This window comes from Lepidochelys kempii, chromosome 7 (genome assembly GCF_965140265.1).
Source record: "Lepidochelys kempii isolate rLepKem1 chromosome 7, rLepKem1.hap2, whole genome shotgun sequence".
Lineage (NCBI taxonomy): Eukaryota > Metazoa > Chordata > Testudines > Cheloniidae > Lepidochelys > Lepidochelys kempii.
The window spans coordinates 96,769,768-96,791,014 of NC_133262.1; the positions used below are offsets into that span (position 1 = coordinate 96,769,768).

The following is a 21,247-nucleotide window of genomic DNA, read 5'->3' on the forward strand; positions in this document are numbered from 1 at the left end:
CTGAAGACTTTAGGGAAGGAGGTAGATCAGGATAGCAGAGATGTCTGATTCTTCTGGATAAGTGTAGTGGTTATGAGCCCTTATGGAAAATCATTTCCACTGGGCTGCACAACAATTGTTTAGTAGACTCCCTTCTATTATTGTTGAGAATAGACTGGACATCTCCTGGGCACGCAGTCTCTAAGTGGATGCCCATCCAAATACAAAGTGGTCAAGTGCAGTGAGTCTTGATTGGCATGCTTGATTCTGTCTTTGTGCTGCATCAACAGGTTCTGGAAGGTGACATGCAGATGAGCTGACAAACTGAAGGAGGCTGGGAAACCAGAATTGCCTGGGCCGAATGGGAGCTATCAGTATGACCCATGTTTTGGCCTGCCAGATTTTCCTCAAGACTCGAGGTAATAAGGGAATGGGGGAAAAGGCATACATTAGTTGCTCTGACCAGGGACCAGAAGCACATCTCCCATGAAGTTCTGACCCAAAGTCCCCCAGAGCAGTAATTTGTACACTTTTTGTTCTTGTAGGATGCTAAGAGGTTGCAGGACAAGGAGCCCCAAAGATGGAATACGGTCTGCTGAGTCATGAAGCTTTCACTTGTGGTCCTGAGAGAAGCAACTGCCGAGGCTGTCTGCCTGGGTCTTGGGTACTTTCAGTATGTGCACGGCTGACAGAATTATCTGATGTCAAATATACCAATTCCAGAGTTATACAGCTTTTGTAGAGAGGGGTGAATTTTGCTCCTCCCTGTTAGTTTACATAGACTAGCATGGCAACGTTGGCCCACATCACTAGAATGTGGTGAGACCTCATGATGGGGAGAAACTATTTGGAAGCCTTCCAGACCACTCTGAATTCAAGTTGGTTTACGGACATTTTGGCTTCTTTCACTGACTATATGCCTTGTGCTGAATGTTCAACCAGGTGGGCATCCTCACCAAAAACAGAGGCATCCGTGATGAGAGACTTCTGTGGTAAAGTCATAGTGAACAGAACTCTGTTGGTCCTTGTTCTCCCACCAAGTCAGGGAGGTCCTCACTTCTTGACAGAGGGAGATTAGTTTGTTTATACTGTCTGAGCAAAGCCAGCCTGTAGACAGTGAAGACCATCTCCCAAATGAGGTTACATAAGCATAAGACACTGTTACCCTGGAGGGTGAGACAGGAGCACATTTGCAACTGTGGGCTCTCAGTTGCATGGCAAGATGTTTGATACCTGGAGCCATAAACCAATCCCCTCTGGACAATGACGGGATGATAGACGCCAAAGGAAGCATTCTCAATCTCAGCTTACAAATAAATATACTGCATTGTGTTAGATCCTTTGATCTGAGGAAGAAATTTGAGTAGAACCTCTTCCCTCTGTGTTGTTGAGGTATTGGTTCTAAGGCTCCTTGAATGAGGAGGGAGACTACTACTTGGGCAAGTCTCCTCTTGTCAGAGGGATACCAGAACAGGGACAGGGAAGCAAGGTTTGGAGGAGGAAGAGAAAGGAATTCAGTTTAGCATGATTATACTATATCAAGTCTCCATCTGTCTGTTGTGATGTCCTGCCAAGTATGGAAAAAGTGGGCCAGGTGACTTCCAAACTGAAGAAGAGAAGACTTGGGTAGCGTGAATTCCAGATATTATAGGTATAACAGAGACCTGGTGGAATAGTAGTCATGATTGGGCTACAGGTATTGAAGGGTATGTGCTGTTTAGGAAAGACCGAAATAAAGGTAAAGGTGGTGGAGTAGCACTGTATATCAATGATGAGATAGAATGTAAAGAAATAAGAAGCGATGAAATGGATATGACTGAGTCTGTCTGGGCAACAATTAAATTGGGGAAGATAACTATTAGAGCCTCCCCTGGGATAGTTTTTGGGGTGTGCTATAGACCGCCGGGATCTAATTTGGATATGGATAGAGCCCTTTTTAATGTTTTTAATAAAGTAAATACTAATGGAAACTGTGTGATCATGGGAGACTTTAACTTCCCAGATATAGACTGGAGGACGAGTGCTAGTAATAATAATAGGGCTCAGATTTTCCTAGATGCGATAGCTGATGGATTCCTTCAGCAAGTAGTTGCTGAACCGACTAGAGGGGATGCCATTTTAGATTTGGTCTTGGTGAGTAATGAGGACCTCATAGAGGAAATGGTTGTAGGGGATAATCTTGGCTCAAGTGATCATGAGCTAATTCAGTTCAAACTGAATGGAAGGATTAACAAAAATAAATCTGCAACTAGGGTTTTTGATTTCAAAAGGGCTGACTTTCAAAAATTAAGGAAATTAGTTAGGGAAGTGGATTGGACTGAAGAATTTATGAAACTAAAGGCAGAGGAGGCCTGTGATTATTTTAAATTAAAGCTGCAGAAGCTATCGGAAGCCTGCATCCCAAGAAAGGGGAAAAAATTCATAGGCAGGAGTTGTAGACCAAGCTGGATGAGCAAGCATCTTAGAGAGGTAATTAAGAAAAAGCAGAAAGCATATAGGGAGTGGAAGAAGGGAGGGATCAGTAAGGAAAGCTACCTTATTGAGGTCAGAATATGTAGGGATAAAGTGAGACAGGCTAAAAGTCAAGTAGAGTTGGACCTTGAAAAGGGAATTAAAACCAATAGTAAAAGGTTCTATAGTCATATAAATAGGAAGAAAACAAAGAAAGAAGAAGTGGGACCGCTAAAAACTGAGGATGGAGTGGAGGTCAAGGATAATCTAGGCATGGCCCAATATCTAAACAAATACTTTGCCTCAGTCTTTAATAAGACTAAAGAGGATCTTAGGGATAATGGTAGCATGATAAATGGGAATGAGGATATGGAGGTAGACATCACCATATCTGAGGTAGAAGCGAAACTCAAACAGCTTAATGGGACTAAATCGGGGGGCCCAGATAATCTTCATCCAAGAATATTAAAAGAATTGGCACAAGAAATTGCAAGCCCATTAGCAAGAATTTTTAATGAATCTGTAAACTCAGGGGTTGTACCGTATGATTGGAGAATTGCTAACATAGTTCCTATTTTTAAGAAAGGGAAAAAAAGTGATCCAAGTAATTATAGGCCTGTTAGTTTGACATCTGTAGTATGCAAGGTCTTGGAAAAAATTTTGAAGGAGAAGGTAGTTAAGGACATTGAAGTCAATGGTAAATGGGACAAAATACAACATGGTTTTACAAAAGGTAGATCGTGCCAAACCAACCTGATCTCCTTCTTTGAGAGAGTAACAGATTTTTTAGATAAAGGAAACGCAGTGGATCTAATTTACTTAGATTTTAGTAAGGCGTTTGATACTGTGCCACATGGGGAATTATTAGTTAAATTGGATAAGATGGGCATCAATAGGAAAATTGAAAGGTGGATAGGGAATTGGTTAAAGGGGAGACTACAACGGGTCCTACTGAAAGGTGAACTGTCAAGTTGGAGGGAGGTTACCAGTGGAGTTCCTCAAGGATCAGTTTTGGGACCAATCTTATTTAATCTTTTTATTACTGATCTGGGCACAAAAAGTGGGAGTGTGCTAATAAAGTTTGCAGATGATACAAAGCTGGGAGGTATTGCTAATTTAGAGAAGGACAGGGATACCCTACAGGAGGATCTGGATGACCTTCTAAACTGGAGTAATAGGAATAGGATGAAATTTAATAGTGAGAAGTGTAAGGTCATGCATTTAGGGATTAATAACAAGAATTTTAGTTATAAGCTAGGGACGCATCAACTAGAAGTAACGGAGGAGGAAAAGGACCTTGGAGTATTGGTTGATCATAGGATGACTATGAGCTGCCAATGTGATATGGCTGTGAAAAAAGCTAATGTCGTCTTGGGATGCATCAGGAGAGGTATTTCCAGTAGGGATAAGGAGGTTTTAGTACCGTTATATAAGGCACTGGTGAGACCTCACCTGGAATACTGTGTGCAGTTCTGGTCTCCCATGTTTAAGAAGGATGAATTCAAACTGGAACAGGTACAGAGAAGGGCTACTAGGATGATCCGAGGAATGGAAAACTTGTCTTATGAAAGGAGACTCAGGGAGCTTGGCTTGTTTACCCTAACTAAAAGAAGGTTGAGGGGAGATATGATTGCTCTCTATAAATATATCAGAGGGATAAATACTAGAGAGGGAGAGGAATTATTTAAACTCAGTACCAATGTGGACACAAGAACAAATGGATATAAACTGGCCACTAGGAAATTTAGATTAGAAATTAGACGAAGGTTTCTAACCATCAGAGGAGTGAAGTTTTGGAATAGCCTTCCGAGGAAAGTAGTGGGGACAAAAGATCTATCTTGCTTTAAGATTAAACTCGATAAGTTTATGGAGGAGATGGTATGATGGGATAACATGGTTTTGGTAATTAAATATTCATGGTAAATAGGCCTAATGGCCTGTGATGGGTTTTTAGATGGGGTAAGATCCAAGTTACCCGGGAAAGAATTTTCTGTAGTATCTGGCTGATGAATCTTGCCCATATGCTCAGGGTTTAGCTGATCGCCATATTTGGGGTCGGGAAGGAATTTTCCTCCAGGGCAGATTGGAAGGCCCTGGAGGTTTTTCGCCTTCCTCTGTAGCATGGGGCACGGGTCACTTGCTGGAGGATTCTCTGCTCCTTGAGGTCTTCAAACTACAATTTGAGGACTTCAATAGCACAGATATAGGTGTGAGGTCTTTTTTAGGAGTGGTGGGTGAAATTCTGTGGCCTGCATTGTGCAGGAGGTCAGACTAGATGATCATAATGGTCCCTTCTGACCTAAATATCTATGAATCTATGAATCTATGAATTCCATCTGTTGATCACGGCTCCCAAAAGTATTTCTTGATCTGGGGTTGAGGCTGGAAAGGTGTTGCTGGAAGAGCCGTTTGTTTACTACAGTGTATCATCTGCCTCTTCCATGGACACTCAGAAGCCTTTTGATGGTAGAAGGGCTGGAGCACTTTATGAGGTCTATAGGATATGGTTTTGTGGCACTTACCCTTCAGGCCAATTCCAAGTGACCAGAAGGATCTTCTTGAGTCTTTTAGTGAATGCAGAGACTTCATCTGGCTTTTGCTGAAGAGATTATTCCAGTCAAAGGGCAGGTCCTTCTTCCTGGATTGTACATCATGAGGAAATCTCGAAGAATGAAGCCATGATGCTCTGTGCATAGCTATTGTTAAAGCCATGGCTCATGATGCTGTGTCAGCTGCATCTGCAGGAGACTTCCAGGATGATCTAACTATATCAGCTTTCCTTCCATACCCTATACCAAACTTGGCGGCATGCTTCTTGGTGTATGCGGGGGAGGGGGACTCTGATCAATCTGGGTCAGACTGTGGCCTTAGAGACATTCCATAAAGCATTTCTTGAGTCTGTCTTCCCATGCCTGTTTAGTTCAGCTGGGAAAGGAGTGGTAGGTGTTGCACCTGGAGACAACGTGGGCTTCTCCAGATATAAACACCAGAGTTACGGACTGACCAGTCAAGCAGACACCATGTGAAACTGGAAGTATTCAGTTAAGCAGCAGCAGAGGCAACAACAAAAAAGCAAACACTGTACTGTGACTGTATTGCATCTTAAATGTAGGCACATCTGGGTTGTCTGCCCCCACCCCATTCCCACGGCAGACACAATGTGCACCGTTTTCACCCCTCACCCCCCCACACACATTGGGAGGGAGACACACTGTTTTCACCCCCCTCTGCCAACTGGGAGAGGGAGGTGCTGTTTTCTCTCTCTCTCTCACACACGGGGGGGAGGGGGGAAGTTGGCAAACTCGGTCTGACCCAGGGAAAGAAGCTGCCTGCAAGGAAGCTGCCAGTGCTGAGGAGGGAGCTCAGCTATTGCTGAAGCCTACCCTGGAGTGTCAGCTGCTGGATCTGAAGCCCGAACGGTACTTCGTTCAGAGTTACAAACATTTCAGAGTTACGGACAACCTCCATTCCCAAGGTGTCCGTAACTCTGAGGTTCTACTGTAACTAACACTAATACTATACTAAACTAATGGAAACTATTTAAGTGATTTAAAATGATATATTTACAATATTTACTGGTTCAAAAAGGAGAAGCTTTGGGAACACTGGAGAAGTTCCATCTCAGATCATGCAGCGGTAACATGGAACTGGAGCAGTCCACACTGCCCCTTATGCCCTTTGCTTGGAGAGCAAAGGGGCAAATGGCAAAGACACAGCCAATAGACACTGCTAAAAAATTCTGATCTCAGGCTCATAATGCACATGCATTCCCCACAACGGCATACACAGAGACCAGCACTCAGAGAAGAACTATTTTATTGCTGATTTATTCACAGGAGGTTCTTAGATTCTTTTTCTAAACTCATTTGGGTACTCCTGAATAAATAACACACAGTAAGCAGTGCATCTTTCTTTTTAAAAATCTGTGAGTTACAAATACTCTGTAATGGAGCTTTACCAATTTCATGTCCCACTCAAGAAATAAATGCTGCCCAATGTCTTTGCACAGGAAATTATTCAAAATAGAAGGAAGTGTTGGGAACTAGAAAGTTAAATAATCCAGGCTATATATCAGGTACATTACCATTACATATGCCAGTCTTCACTTTGATTGGGTATGCAGTGCAATACAAGCCTTTCACTTCATGTTTATTTTAGTTCCAAATTAATGGTAGTGCTTTCCTGCGTTTTTCCATCTCGATCCCAGTTCACTCATTTCTCTTGTTTATTAACTTGATGATTGCCCAGAAAGCCCGTTCTGATATACATCCAAGAACTTCTGAATTTTATTATCTGTTTGTTTTACATTTCAAATATGAGAAACATTTTTGAACGGAAAGTGAACAGAGGCTGATCAGTTACTCACAGTCTCTCCAGGGATCTCAGTCCAAAGAAAGAGCCATTCTTTAACCACAAGATCTTGTTGTTACTCAGAATTCTGCAAAAAGTCATAAAAGAATCTGGTTAACAGATCATGATAATTTCGCTGATTAAGAACATGTAATTACAGTAAATGATGTCGCTGTAAAATACCAATCACAAAATTCTCTGCTTCATTTGCATTTTCTTTTTTAGCAGTAAATAAAATAAAGATAATCATTTTCACAAGTAGAAAGTTACATCTCCAACATTCTCCTGTTTAACAAGCAAGTAAGTCAACAAGTGCAGCGTGGTGCCGTGTGAAAACTGTGAAATTAATAGACATCTGCACAGCACACATTTGATGAACAGCTGGTGAACGTTAATTTTTATGCTTGCATAAGTCAACAAGCTGGGTGTGTGGGTGAGGGTGGGGGGAAATGAAGAAACCTCTTCCTCCAGGCCACAGGACAATAGTGGAATTACTTGGGACCCGCTACAAACAGTGATGAACTCTTCCCCCATCTCCCCATTGTCAATGACTAGTATATGTCAGATTCATACACCTAACAGAAATAACCTGCTCCCCATCACACTGAACTGGAGTTAGAGGGAAGTACCTCCCCACACAGTTCTGGGTTTTGCAGGAAATTCAAACCTACTTTTCTAAAAGCAGCAGAACAAAACCTTTCCACGTTTATCAAAGATTTTCTTTTTTCCTTTCATATAGCAGGTTGTTTTAAACCTATCAGATGCTAATTTATCTATCTCCTAGTATTTCCTACCATAATTAAAATATAATGAATGCTTATTTCAACAGTGCAGAGGTCTTGCCAGAACAAACTGCTGCTGGAGATATCGGTGTCTCAGAGCCATACTGGCTCACATATGTTGGGATTGTCCCAGGATACAATCTTTTTGCCTAGAAGCAAGCAGGACAATTAATAGGATAATGAATACTTCCTTAAAAATTATGTCAAGAACTGTGTTTTGGAATCTATCCCATCACCTTGCAAACCCTCCAATTTATGGAAAGCTTGGTTCTCTGTCCCAGTGCTTGTAGCCAAACAACTCATATTGCTTAGACTGAAGAGCAGACTGCTTCCAGGGGCAGGAGCTTGGTACAGTGACTTGGCTGAGCTGGCAGCTAAAGAGTGGGTAAAATTTCGGAGAAGAGGGACCGCAGACAAATTAGAAAAGATTTGGTCTGACTTTTTAGAAATTTTTGATCGATGCCTAGTGGATGGACACCAAGATGTCACTCTCCTTTCCCCTCCCTACCCCCCTTTCTTCCTTTCCTTTCCCTCCCTTTCCATTCCTTTACCTTCCCCCCACCCTTCACCCCATCCCTGATTTTTCCAAGGGGTGAATCAATAAAATATTAATATAAAACATTTAGATGTTGCACACCACCATATATTGCATAGACATAACCTCTCAACCTGCCAAGGCCCAAATGTGGAACACAGTGTGTAACAAACTCCCAGAATGAGGGACACAAAAATAATTATCCACGCAGGAAAACTTAATATGCTGTGGAACTCAATCCTGTTGTGTAAATAACTCTTGATGAGTTTCATGATTTTTTATAGACTAATGTAAATAATTTTCAACAATAAAAATGAAGGGACACCCGATTTGTGACCAGTGTATAACTTTAGGACTATATTGAGTGACATTCCTCAAAATAAGGAACACATCAGAAATATGCATCAGTGCAGTGCATCTCTCATTTATATAGATTCCATAAACAAGAAGTTAGTTTAAAAGGAATTAAGGCTGGTTAACTGTGACACTTGCCCCCCCACAAACTCAAATCCTTAAAAGCAAGGAAGTCCTTAGGTATGCAACAACCCTTATCTGTACCCTTACATCCTCAGAGAACACTTCCACTGACAGTCACAAGATCTCCATCAGGTCAGGAAACATACTACGCACAACACATTAAATCTCTTCCACAGTATAACACGAAGTCTTAAACATAACCTAAGCAACATTAGCAAATAAACACCACAGATCAAGCATGTGCTCTGTTATGGGATTGTGGGATAAATATAAGGTCATAAAGGTCAAAGTCAAAATAGGGCTAGTGTTCGTTCTGATTTTGTTTTATAATTTCCTGAACATCTAAGGTAGCCATATTTGATGCATATTGGTTGAATAATTTTAAAATTGAGCATTTAAACTGAATATTTGACCCACATACTGTAGAATTTTTCTGCTCTTTTAGGTTTTGGGGGGTTTTTTGGTGTTTTTTTAGTTCTTTCCTGCCCTTTTATTGATCTAAACGTCTGAGACCAGGCAGAGTTTGAATTACCCCATGGAAAATGAAGCCCCCCAAGTTAAAATTGGCTTGGTTTTGGAGGCTCAAAACGTGAAATTCTACTTTGTACTATATATTGTGTCATTTGGCTATATATTGTGTTATGAAGAGATCGTATTTTGAGGTATATTGTAGTGGCAGAGAGTATAAATATTACACTTGGACTGTTCAGTATGACCCAGATTTACAAAGATCTGTGTACCTTAGAACTACCATCTCACTTAGGTATAATACATTCATTCCTGTCTTCAGATATTTGCCTTTATATGTATATATCATTTGTTTTTTTCCAGTTTTCTAATAATTATATTCTGGATATAGAGACAAGATTTAACTGCTGATAGCTCCATTTGTCAATATAATGTGTGCTTCATATTGTCCACCACCTGGATTTGCTTCTGGTTTGTCCTAATAGCATAGATACAATCCAATATTAAATTATCTGCATAAGGCAATCTCCTTGGAGTGGGAACGTAGTGAAGAAAAATATTTTCATGATACTAATAAAACATGGTTGGTTTAAGTTAAACATTGAGCAATGTGGGCACATCCAGTCACTATGTTTGCCTGTTTTATTTTCTCTTAAACATGATTCTTTTAGTCTTCAAAATTTTTCATTTTTAAAAGATCATTCATGTAACCAATGTGAACCCCCCCAAAAAAGTTTAAAAATTAGAACTAATTAATTTTGCGTTTCTAAATTTAACCTTAAACTGTATTCAGACCTTCACAGTGACTACATTTCCAACAGTTAATTTTTCTTTAGTGCCTCATCTTGTATATGTCAACTGCCAAGAAGGTTTTATAAACATGATAATGTAAAGACAGCAAATGCTTACTTAATTAGGTATAGTTAAAATATGCAATTCAAGCCAAAAATGCAAAAACTTTTCTGGGTGGAATATTAATAAGTCATGGCTTCAGAAAAGAGTAACATTCAGATAGGGCAGATGAAAATGGTTTCCTTATAATCAAAGCCTAGCTAGACTGTTCTAGTATGAACAGTATATAGTATGAATAGTAAAATAGTATGAACTTCAGCACTGGCAAAATTTAAGTTACATTATATTGTATTGTAGAATATTGCTAGATATTACATACTTAACTCAGTCTTCTTTTCTAAGGATATTCACTGTGGGGATAGGAAAGAGAGTCATGTGGCCACATTGTTGAGTATCTTGATATGGAAGAGGACTTTTAAATGAAAAAGGTTAAAAAATAAGCCCTTCCATGTAACAGAAGCCTGGCCTGATGTCTCCACTAAAAGTTCAATTTCTTCTGAAAACCGCAGTACATTCTTTTCTTTACCAAAGCACCTGAAAGAATGGAAGATGTACCACGTGTGAGTAGAAGAATGCTATTCATGCTATATTTTCTGCACTCCCTTTGGTTTTTTTGTAAATATGCTTCTAGCCTGCTTCTAGCCAAATGCAGTATTATGTTTGTAAATAGAGACAGGGTCTAGAAGTGATATAGAAAAATAAAAAACACAAAGAAGCATCTTTTTTTAATGTAGTTATCTATTGGATTCTTGTTTTTATGTACCTACTTACTTAATTATAATCGGCAGTTGTAACATATGCTGTGTTTTTATAACATCAGAAACTGATGCACTTGGGATTATTTTGATAAGAGAACATTAACCTTAAACTTGAGGGGGGTTTTTTTCCTCCTTATAAACCACAGGAGAACACTACATGTTAAATATTTCACACTTACTATCTACTGTTCTCAGCATTTTCACTTGTCCTATTTTTTCAGATGTGTTAGTTGATTTCAGTGATAAAACACATATTGCTAAAAAAGCTGCCTACTTGCTATATTAAAGTAATTATCAGGTTCCAGCTGTGTGCTAGGAGCCTCACATTTTGAATTTTTTATTCAAATGAGACTAACATTTAGAACCTTTTATTTCTTCAAGTGCCACTTCCAAAAGAGTTTGTGTTTAAATGTTTTGCTTTTTCTAAATAGTTTCCTGGCAAATTTGCTCTGTCGCCCTATCCGCATTTACCCTCTACATCCAAAAAAGATACTTTCCAGCTTTCCAACTTTTTTTCCCAAAAGTTACCTGTAAGTAATATTCATGTGTATTGATCCAGCATTCGTTGGTCAGCGACAGACACATACTATCTGAAACACTAAACCAATCAGATATTTTAGTACTAAGGATTTTAGGTCTCTTGATATGGAATAGGACTTTTAAATGTTTTACCCAGACAAAGATTCCACCACAATTAGGAAGATGGGAAGTTATGATGGGTACTCATATCAATTATATTAATATAAAAACACCCCTAAATCATAAGGTCAAAATATAAAGAGTAGCTCTAGCACTCATAATGGAATGCCAGGGTTATATCTACCTGCACCCTGTCGCTTTAAAGAGTGGAGGTCTAATGAGGAGGCCAAAGGAGACAGCTCTGGGGAGCAGTGTGTGGTTGCAGGAGTAGAGGTTTTTGGTGCTTGCTCTGGACAGACGCAGCAGGAGTTTGCATAAGCTGTGCTAGTTTTTTGGATACTAAGTTCAATAAAACTCCAGTTTTAAAATAGTCCTTGGTCTGGCAGTATAAGAGCCTAAACATTAAATCAATAACCAATGGTAGGTTAAAGAAAATAAAATGAGTGACAAGATCATGGAGAGTCTTTGATAGTGGTAGATCTTGAGATAATGGAATTTTATTTGCGGGTAAAGATTTAGTATCTGCATAGATTTTGTGCTATGGAAGTATAGAGGAATTTGTCAGGTAGTCCTTCACTCAGAGACAACTGTTCTCAGCACTCTGATACAAAGACCCATGCTGAGGCAAAGGTGTTAGTCTGATAGAATTTGGTGAAGGAGTAGAGAGATCAGACTGTACCTTTCCATCTCTTTAACTGAGAGTCTCTGACTCTAACAAAGTAGCAACTACAAAATGAGTGGAATAACCCTGACACTCAGGAAACACGGGCTTTCAAGGCAACAGTTCATTCCGGTGGAATATCCAGTATATCAACATATGCACATTGAGCTCAGTCATTTGATGGCATCATCATAAGCCAGGTGGAGAGCCACTAGCCCACCATCAAAATAAGTCAATGGGCACTCAAAGATATGCTACATAGTCTGAAGCTGACAGCAGCTGCATCACAGGTCATTAGAAAAACCCCATTTAAAGAGACTGGCCGCACAGCTGCCCTGTCCTGTTCAAAATCGGTTCAGAGATGACCACAGGGGCCTTGGTAGATCAAAACTTGATGGACAGATGACGAAAGAGTGATCAATGACTGTCATCACTGATCACTCACTGTGTCAAGCAGATTCCACCGTCACATCTTGTGGTGCCATAAATGACCATAAAAGGCATCTAGAAAACAGGCAAACTGGTCGGTGGTTTAAGAGTTCTGCATACAAAGGCAGGTTGCTATTCTCACAGATCTTGGCCAGCAGCACGACAGAGGCCTTCTTACAGTGAATGTGGGGTGGTGTTATGTTATTAAGTATCACTACAAACAACTCCATTGCCATGGCTAAAGTCATAGTAACAATACTCATAGCTTTGTTAAGCTCTACATTGACCAGCCTTGTGTGAGATGAGCAACGCAGACAGAAGACAGAAGCATAATAATCTGCTGTTGAATAGCAGAGTGCAAGGGCTGATATTCTAAGTGTCCAGGCACTCACACCCCAGGTTGAACCAGCCAATTTTATGAGGAAGTTGTTCGGTGTGTTGACATACATTAATACATACAATACATTAATGACCTATCCAATGTCACATTGAGGTAAACCAGATTTGGATCATGCTGAAGGTGTTGGCCACTGAGGAAAATGTTTAACTCATGGCTTGTATTTGCATTATGCAGATGAAATACACTAGGAACTATCATGGAAAAGGTCAGCTGCAGACGCCATCAACAATAATAGTCTGCCATGAGCTCCATAAGGCCTTAATTCAAGGCCTTAATTTCTGAGAAGGACTGAGCTTGGTAGCTGCAGCAGATGTCGTCGGCATAGATAAACTTGAGAGAGAGTGTAGCTAGCAGGTCTTTGAGGTACACACTGAACAGTAATCAGTGAACGAACTGAGCCTTGAGGAAGGCCGTTGATATGACACTTCCAAGAGCTACAGCTCTAAACTGCCTGTTTTGGAGAAAGAGCTCTACCATTTTGACCACCCAATGCAGGGCAATGCGAGAGAGTTTAAACAAAAGGCCTCTGTATCAAACTGTGTCATAGGCAGCAGTTAAATCCAAGACGACAGCTCCTGTCTTTAGATTTTGTTGAAAACCGTTTTTCATAAAAGGTGATTGTCAAGGTTCCTTCCCCACTCTGAACTCTAGGGTGCAGATGTGGGGACCTGCATGAAAACCTCCTAAGCTTATTTTTACCAGCTTAGGTTAAAACTTCCCCAAGGTACAAACTATTTTACCTTTTGCCCTTGGACTTTATTGCTGTCACCACCAAGCATCTAACAAATATATAACCGGGAAACAGCCCGGTTGAAAACGTCTTTCCCCCCAAAATCCTCCGAAACCCTACACCCCCTTTCCTGGTGAAGGCTTGATAAAAATCCTCATCAATTTGCATAAGTGAACAAACCCTTAGACCCAAACCCTTAGATCTTAAGAACAATGAAAAAGCAATCAGGTTCTTAAAAGAAGAATTTTAATTGAAGAAAAGAAGTAAAAGAATCACCTCTGTAAAATCAGGATGGTAAATACCTTACAGGGTAATCAGATTCAAAACACAGAGAATCCCTCTAGGCAAAACTTTAAGTTACAAAAAGACACAAAAACAGGAATATCCATTCCATTCAGCACAGCTTATTTTCTCAGCCATTTAAAGAAAACAGAATCTAACGCATATCTAGCTAGATTACTTACTAAGTTCTAAGACTCCATTCCTTTTCTGTTCCCAGCAAAAGCATCATACAGACAGAGAGACCCTTTGTCCCCCACCCCCCCCGCCCGCCCGCCAAGCTTTGAAAGTATCTTGTCTGCTCATTGGTCATTTTGGTCAGGTGCCAGCGAGGTTATCCTAACTTCTTAACCCTTTACAGGTATCCCTCCTCTGGCCAGGAGGGATTCTAAAGGTGTTTACCCTTCCCTTTATGACAGTGGTCAAAGCCAGGATCAGTGTTCATGTCACACTCCCTGTCAGTACCTGGCCCCGACAAGTTAATCATCTAACCAGTGGACCAAATTCAGCAACAAATCCTGATTATGTGCCACCTGACTGTGACCCCAACATATCACCATCCTTCAACTTTCTGATGGAATAAGGGTAATTTACAGGCCTAGACATCCCTTATAGATTCATAGATTCCAAGGCCAGATGGGATCCTGTATAATGCAGGCCACAGAATTTCCCCAATTTAATTCCTAGAGCATATCTTTAGAAAAATATCCAATCTTGATTTTAAAATGGTCAGTGATGGCAAATCCACTACAACCTTTGGTAAATGATTCTAGTGGTTAATTACGGTATTAAAAATGTACACCATAGTTTCAGTCTGAATTTGTCTAGCTTGAGCTTCCAGCCACTGGATCATGTTATACCTTTCTCTGCTAGACTGAAGAGCCCATTATTAAATATTTCTTCCCCGTGTCGATGCTCAGGGAAAGTAATCAAGTCACCCCCTTCCTTCTGTTTGCTAAGCTAAATAGTGATAAACTCAAAGAGCTCAATCTATCAGGTATTTTTTCTATCCTTTAAACATTCTCACAACTCTTTTCTGAATCTTCTCCAATTTATCAGCATCCTTCTTGAATTATGGGCACTGGAACTGGACACAGTACTCCAGCAGTGGTCACACCAGTGCCAAATAGAGACATAAAATAACCCCTCTAACTCCTTCTCAAGATTCCCCTGTTTATGCATCCAAAGATCACATTAGCTCTTTTGGCCACTGCATCATTCCAGGAGCTCATGTTCAGCTGATTACCACCACAACCCCCTAATAATTTTTAAAATCCCTCCCTCCCAGGTTAGAAAGCTAATAGGAAGTCAGTTCTGTCATTAGACAATGAGTGTCACAAGCATTTCTTATGTTACTATGTATTGGTGTTGTACACAGATATGAGAATGCAGCAAGTCCACTTGACATTACTCCTTTCTGTAGGCTCACTGCTTAGGTTACGATCTGAAACAATTCCATTTCAAATCTTGTTCATGACAAGCTGACAAAACTATTTCAATTCCAGGATAGAGTGGTTGCCCTCATATTTTATTAGAAATTACAGCAATACATATCAATGAATCTTTCTTAGGTAGACTAATAATGGACTGGATATGTCATGTTCTAGGTTGTTTCTTCTCTTTGCATTGGAACTGCAGAGACAGGAGTGTTAGGCAGAGAGAAGGGGAGCGGGACCAGGCACCCCATAAAACAGCAGTTGGAAAAAGTGTGGGTCGTGAGAGTGAGATTTAAAAATATCTTTGCTGAATTGGCATAAAGTGGGATGGGGGACATTTACATTGAGATGCTGTGGTATAAATGACAGATTATTTTAAAGGTTTATAATGCTTCTTCCAAGTCAACAACATATAATGTTTATCTCCACAGTATGCATAATTCATTTGACTGTTGTAGTATAACAACTTAGACTAGAACTTGCAACACAAAATAGCAGGGGGTAAAAAAGCCATTGCAATTGTGGGCTACAGATGCAGAGATAAACATCATTGTCATGGATGAGGACAATAACAGTCCCATTCTTTAAAGATGCTGATGATACCAAAACTAAAATAGTGCACATAGTTTGGGTAGCTGAATACCAGAAGGATATTAACCTTAACCAGTTGGGAGGAAATTTAGAAAACTATAACAAAATGATTAAAGATCCAGACAGATTGACTTACAAAGAAAGAATGAAGTATTGACAGCTTATCTAAATGAATAAATAGGATATGCTAGCCACCTACAGATATTGATGACTGAACAGGACAGAGAGGGAACTTGTGTTTGAGGTGTTCTAAGGAGAATTGGGAGTATTTTTTATATACACATCACTTTTTTTCTGTATGGCAATTTACAAACAAGGTAAATCATGGTGTCTACCAAGATGAGTTTGAGCAGAAGGAAAACAAACAATTTCAAGAAATATTTTTCTAACAGCAATGTCTATTAGACTATCATAAGTGTGTAAAACATTTCCTAAACAAGTAAGCGTCAGTACTCCTCCCTGAGGAGTTCACAATCTAAGAAAGCATTTTACGAGCTAAATTATGTAGTTATCTATATTCTTACTCTCCCAGTCCTCACTCCACCTTTAGTACCTCCCTATTCTTTTACCAAACTCCCCTTTCTTGACAAAATGATTTTTTCACTAGCAATATGGCCAATGCCAAACATTCAAAAGCCATGAGTCAGACACAAATTTACAAGATTGGCTTAAAATGGGGGAGAGGGAGGGTTAATTATACATTTAGGCATCTTTTTATTTGCCTTCTGTTTGAGTCTTTTGTGTGCTCTTGGCTCAAGTTCTCAAGCTTTTCTCCGCAACCATGAAGCTAGAGACTTACTTCTTTTAAAAAAATTAAAAAAAGAGAAATTCTCACCTAATCCCATGCCTCCAGGTGCTGGGGCTTTAAACATCAAATAGCCTGTGACTCATATGGAAATTGTGGCAACACTGCACTCGGGAAAATTATGTGACTTGAACCCTCCCTTGCTCAGCCCAGTTCTCCTCCTCTCCGCTTTGAGAGCTCTGGGAAGTGAGGGTATTGAATTCCTGGTTGTTCAAGGGCTAAAAGGAGAATATTTGTGAAAGACTGGCATTGCATGTGCTTCCATAGCTCTGCGCATGCTCCTGAGGCTGTACTTCAGGCTGAGGGAGTGCAGAAAAGCCTTAAAAAGCTCCTTGCCATCAGTGCAGGTGAGGAGGGACAGCTTCTTTCCAAGAGGAAGAAGGTTCATTTCAGGAACAGAAATGTTGCTTCCTGTTGCTTACTCCTTTCCCTGCAGTAGCCCTCTGCAGCTCTGTCCCCTTCAGCTTTTTTTTCCTGTGCTCATCTGCTCCCCAGGGGAGAAGCAATGTGAGTGAAAGTCATCTGTCACATCTGCTTAAATGTGGAATGGAGCACCGAGGAGAACAAAGAGCATTTGAAGAATGGCTTCACATAAATCCCGTCCACCACATCTCCACCTGAGACCCAAACCATAATCTTAGAGCTAATCTAGATCTGAGCGCCACTGTCTGAACCCTCTCTAGTTAATGTTACATTGAATAGCAAGAGTATGTAACTTTTTCTGAATCACCTTATGTCACAGCAAGGTAAGGTATGGAGAATCCAGTACTCCACAACCTTAATGATTCCTTCTTGAGACAGCTAAATCTCAAACACATCAGAGGAGGCACTGTTCTCAATTTAGGGGTTTATCTACACTTGAGATTCACTACTCCACCACAGACTACCCGTGTCACCCCAGACAAGTCACTTAGCCTCTTAGTTCCTCATTCATAAATTGGGGATAATAGCACTGCCCTAGCTCACAGGAGTGTTGTGAGGATAAGTACATTAAAAAGTATTTTAAATCAATTGTTCTGCCTCTGGCAGTCCTCCCACTGCCATCCCACACTGCTTTGCTCCACACCAGGGTTGGCCTCTCTATCTATCTGTGAGCCCCTCAACTCCCTAGGGTCACCTTGACCAGTTGCCACCTGCCCATTTAAATGCTGATGCACAGCCAGGTGTGCCCCTTTTGCAATTCTAACTCATGGCATGTTCACATAACCAAAGTAACATATGGATTACATAGCAGCCACATACATACAGTCCAGTAACATCTTATCAGCAGTCACCAAGATATGCATAAGGATAACCAAGCCACATGAAGGTGAGGGGGCACTCCCAGGGCAAAAACCAGTGCCGTAACAAAGGAAAGGCTCACCAACAGTGTTATAAAAACAACAGGGACAAAAGCAGGATCTCTGGTAGAGCTCAGGTGGTCTGTGCCTACCATGAGGAGCTGGAACACATGTCTGTGAAGGGGACTACCACCAAACCCTAGCATGTTTTGGACACCACCGAAAACACCCCGAACACAACTCTGAGCAGGAAAAGACTGACCTGGACAGGCAGGATCTCTTTGACCCACAAAGCCCTGACATAGAGACAGTGTCAGAGAGCCCAAGGCAAAAACCCAGTCTGACAGTGCTGGGAAGGGAACCTCTTCCATAAGTATCATGACCCATTGCACGATACAACTGTAGAAGGGGATTTAAACAATTTTCTTCCAGGTAACATCAGGGTGCTGTTGTGGTGGGCTGATGTGAGTTAGTAATTAACCAGGCCTTGCGATACAACTGCCAATGCATGTGCAGCAGCCAGTTTGTATTAATGACCACCGGGAACACAGCACTCCATAGTGTTTACTCCATGCTGCCTGACGAATTGTGGGATGCACGGTGTGGAATCTTGTCAGGATTAAGTATTGTTTATAAATTATTTTAAAAAGAAAAGGAGTACTAGTGGCACCTTAGAGACTAACCAATTTATTTGAGCATTAGCTTTCGTGAGCTACAGCTCACTTCATCGGATGCATTCGATGAAGTGAGCTGTAGCTCACGAAAGCTTATGCTCAAATATATTGGTTAGTCTCTAAGGTGCCACTAGTACTCCTTTTCTTTTTGCGAATACAGACTAACACGGCTGCTATTCTGAAACCTGAAATTATTTTAAGTTATTTGAATGAAAGGGCCTCCAAAAGTACACAGAATGTTTAACCATTTCACTACACACATACTATTTAAGATGAAAATGAGACATTATAATACCGCATGAGTTTGTAGAAGGATCTTTTGGTGTGAAAGACACAATCAAAACCTTCAATTGAAACTTATTGGAAAATAAAACCCTAGGGTTAAAACCTAGACATAGTGTTTTCTTTGGAACAAAAGTATATTGTTCTCTCACTATCCTTGCTGGATGCTTTTCCACAACACTCCTTCTGGGTGGTATGAGAGACTGTTAGGTGGCATTAAAAATAACAAGGGCAGAGAATTCTTGCATAAATCATTGCAAATCTGCTTTAATTAACTAAAACACATTTGAGAGCATGTTTATTCAAGCAACACCACAGTCGAGGCAGTGAAACTGAACATTCACATCACTAGCAGAATACAGAACTCTAGTCCTAACCCAGATTTTGGTTCATTTGAATTAAATCTTCAAAAAAACCTAGCTCACTGTCTGTCTTGCATACAGTGTAGGATCTTAGTATGATTCCTTAACAGTGGGGAAGTTATAGTTCACAGCTTTTGAAACAAGCTCCCTCAGCCACAGGGCCACATTCATTAACTGAAAAGGACAAAAAGCAGCAGGAATCAAAGCATTACTAATGGATCTGTAAGTACTTCAGAAAAGCAATATGATTGGCTCTTTTACTATATTTGTCAAGCACTGGCAAACCTTTAAACCAGACTGATCCACTTAAGTAAAGCATATTCTTTTCTCTTTGTTTGTATACAGATGAATTTGACTGTCCAAATACCGTCAGACCTAAAGGTTTTCCAGTCATGACAGGAAACCCTGCAGAGAGCTTCAAAAATGCAATCAACTGTATCCAAGAAATTCAACACCTGGAAAATCTATTGCATTAGTGGTTGACTATGGAAACAAATCTGATAGTATAAACAGTGGTTAAAGAAATCCAGACAGCACAAAAAATGTGCAGTCATAATTCACTAACGCTCATACAATCTTACAGTGCTAAAACCCTAAAACCAGAAACTTGCACGGATACAAAATTTGTGTCCGCATCCATCCATGATCCGCAAACATGGTCCACAGATATCCGCAGCTTTGCAGGGCACTACCTAAAACATCTCTACATATCTGCTATCTATATTTCACATATTAACGCAGCGTTCATATGGATTTGTAGCATCCTTATAATATGTAGATTAATTTCACCCCCTCCTCCCAAATTCGCGACACAAAATTCATGACTGCTTTTTAAGGTGTTCTCTTAAAAATTTAACCATGATCTGAAATGTTCCTTGAGGAGTCTATGCTAGTAGCTTTTTAAAATGTGTAATTTGGTAAGATATGGGTAGCATTGAGCCTCTGGACTGTACGATCACACCCACCGTAATGGTTTCCTATATATGCTCCCGTTCCTGTACTTAACTTTACATGACTAGCCCTACTGATTTCAGTAGGGCTAGCTACCTGCATGAAGTTAAGCATGAGAATAAGTGTTTGCAGATCAGGGCTTATATCATGTGTTCTTTGGAATAAAGAAATATTCCAGTTTACCACTATACGGCAAATTAAATCTCAATAGCCCGACTCTCAATAGCAATTGTGTGGTGGTTTACTGATTGGAGAATGGGTCAGGACATCTGGGTTCTATTCCCAGCTTTGCCTCTGACTCATTGTATGACCCTGACTAAATCACTTGTGTGTCTCTATGCTTCAGTATACCTATTTGTAAAATGGATGTAGTAATATTTGATTCTTGTGGGAGTTGTAAGAATGTTTGAAAAGTGCTTTAAGAGCTTTTGAGAGGAAAGGTGCTATAAACTGTAAATGGATATATACTTTTAAAAAAGGTTATTCATGCATTCAGGTACTAGATGGGTGCACTTTTATCTTAAAAAAGGATTTATATGAAAGATTAACAATGCAGTAAATAAAAATAGACAGTACTTCTCTTTATTGAGCACCTGGCATGGAAGTCAGTTTAAGGGATAGGGATGTAAAGGGATTGTTGAGGTGTATGCTATTAAAAGAACTAGTTTTTGCTTTGTTTGTCTGGCAATCCAGTTGATTTTGTGTTACGGATTTCATTAATGTATGAAATGCAGACACTTCCACAATTCAGTGCTCACCTATGGTGTCGAGGATATAAGGAGGAGTGAAACCACTACCTGAGAGTGGGACAGTAGCCACCAGCAGATGGTGGCAGTGCTGTTGAGTTGTTTATAGGCTCAACACTTACCATACTGCCTGGAGTCAGAAGGTGAAATCTTGACTCCATTGGAATCAATGTGAGTTCTCCCAGTGACTTCAGTGGGTCCAGGATTTCACCTAGAGTCCAACTCCTTACACAACCCATTCTTTATGAGCATGAGGGTTGGCTTGAGATCACTTGCAGAGAATGGTGAGGTGAATGTAACAACATGCCAAATGCTGGAAGACAGGGAGAT

At 40.3% G+C, this 21,247-nt stretch overlaps 1 protein-coding gene across 1 annotated transcript in view; it reads right to left on the reverse strand.

Moving 5' to 3' along the window:
* The window catches only part of ADGRA1 (adhesion G protein-coupled receptor A1), a 475,442-nt gene that overhangs the window by 397,684 nt on the left and 56,511 nt on the right, over positions 1-21,247 (reverse strand). Inside the window, exon 2 of the mRNA XM_073353951.1 lies at positions 6,797-6,868. Within this exon, the coding sequence (XP_073210052.1) occupies positions 6,797-6,868 (72 nt within the window). The remainder of the gene's footprint in view (positions 1-6,796; positions 6,869-21,247) is intronic.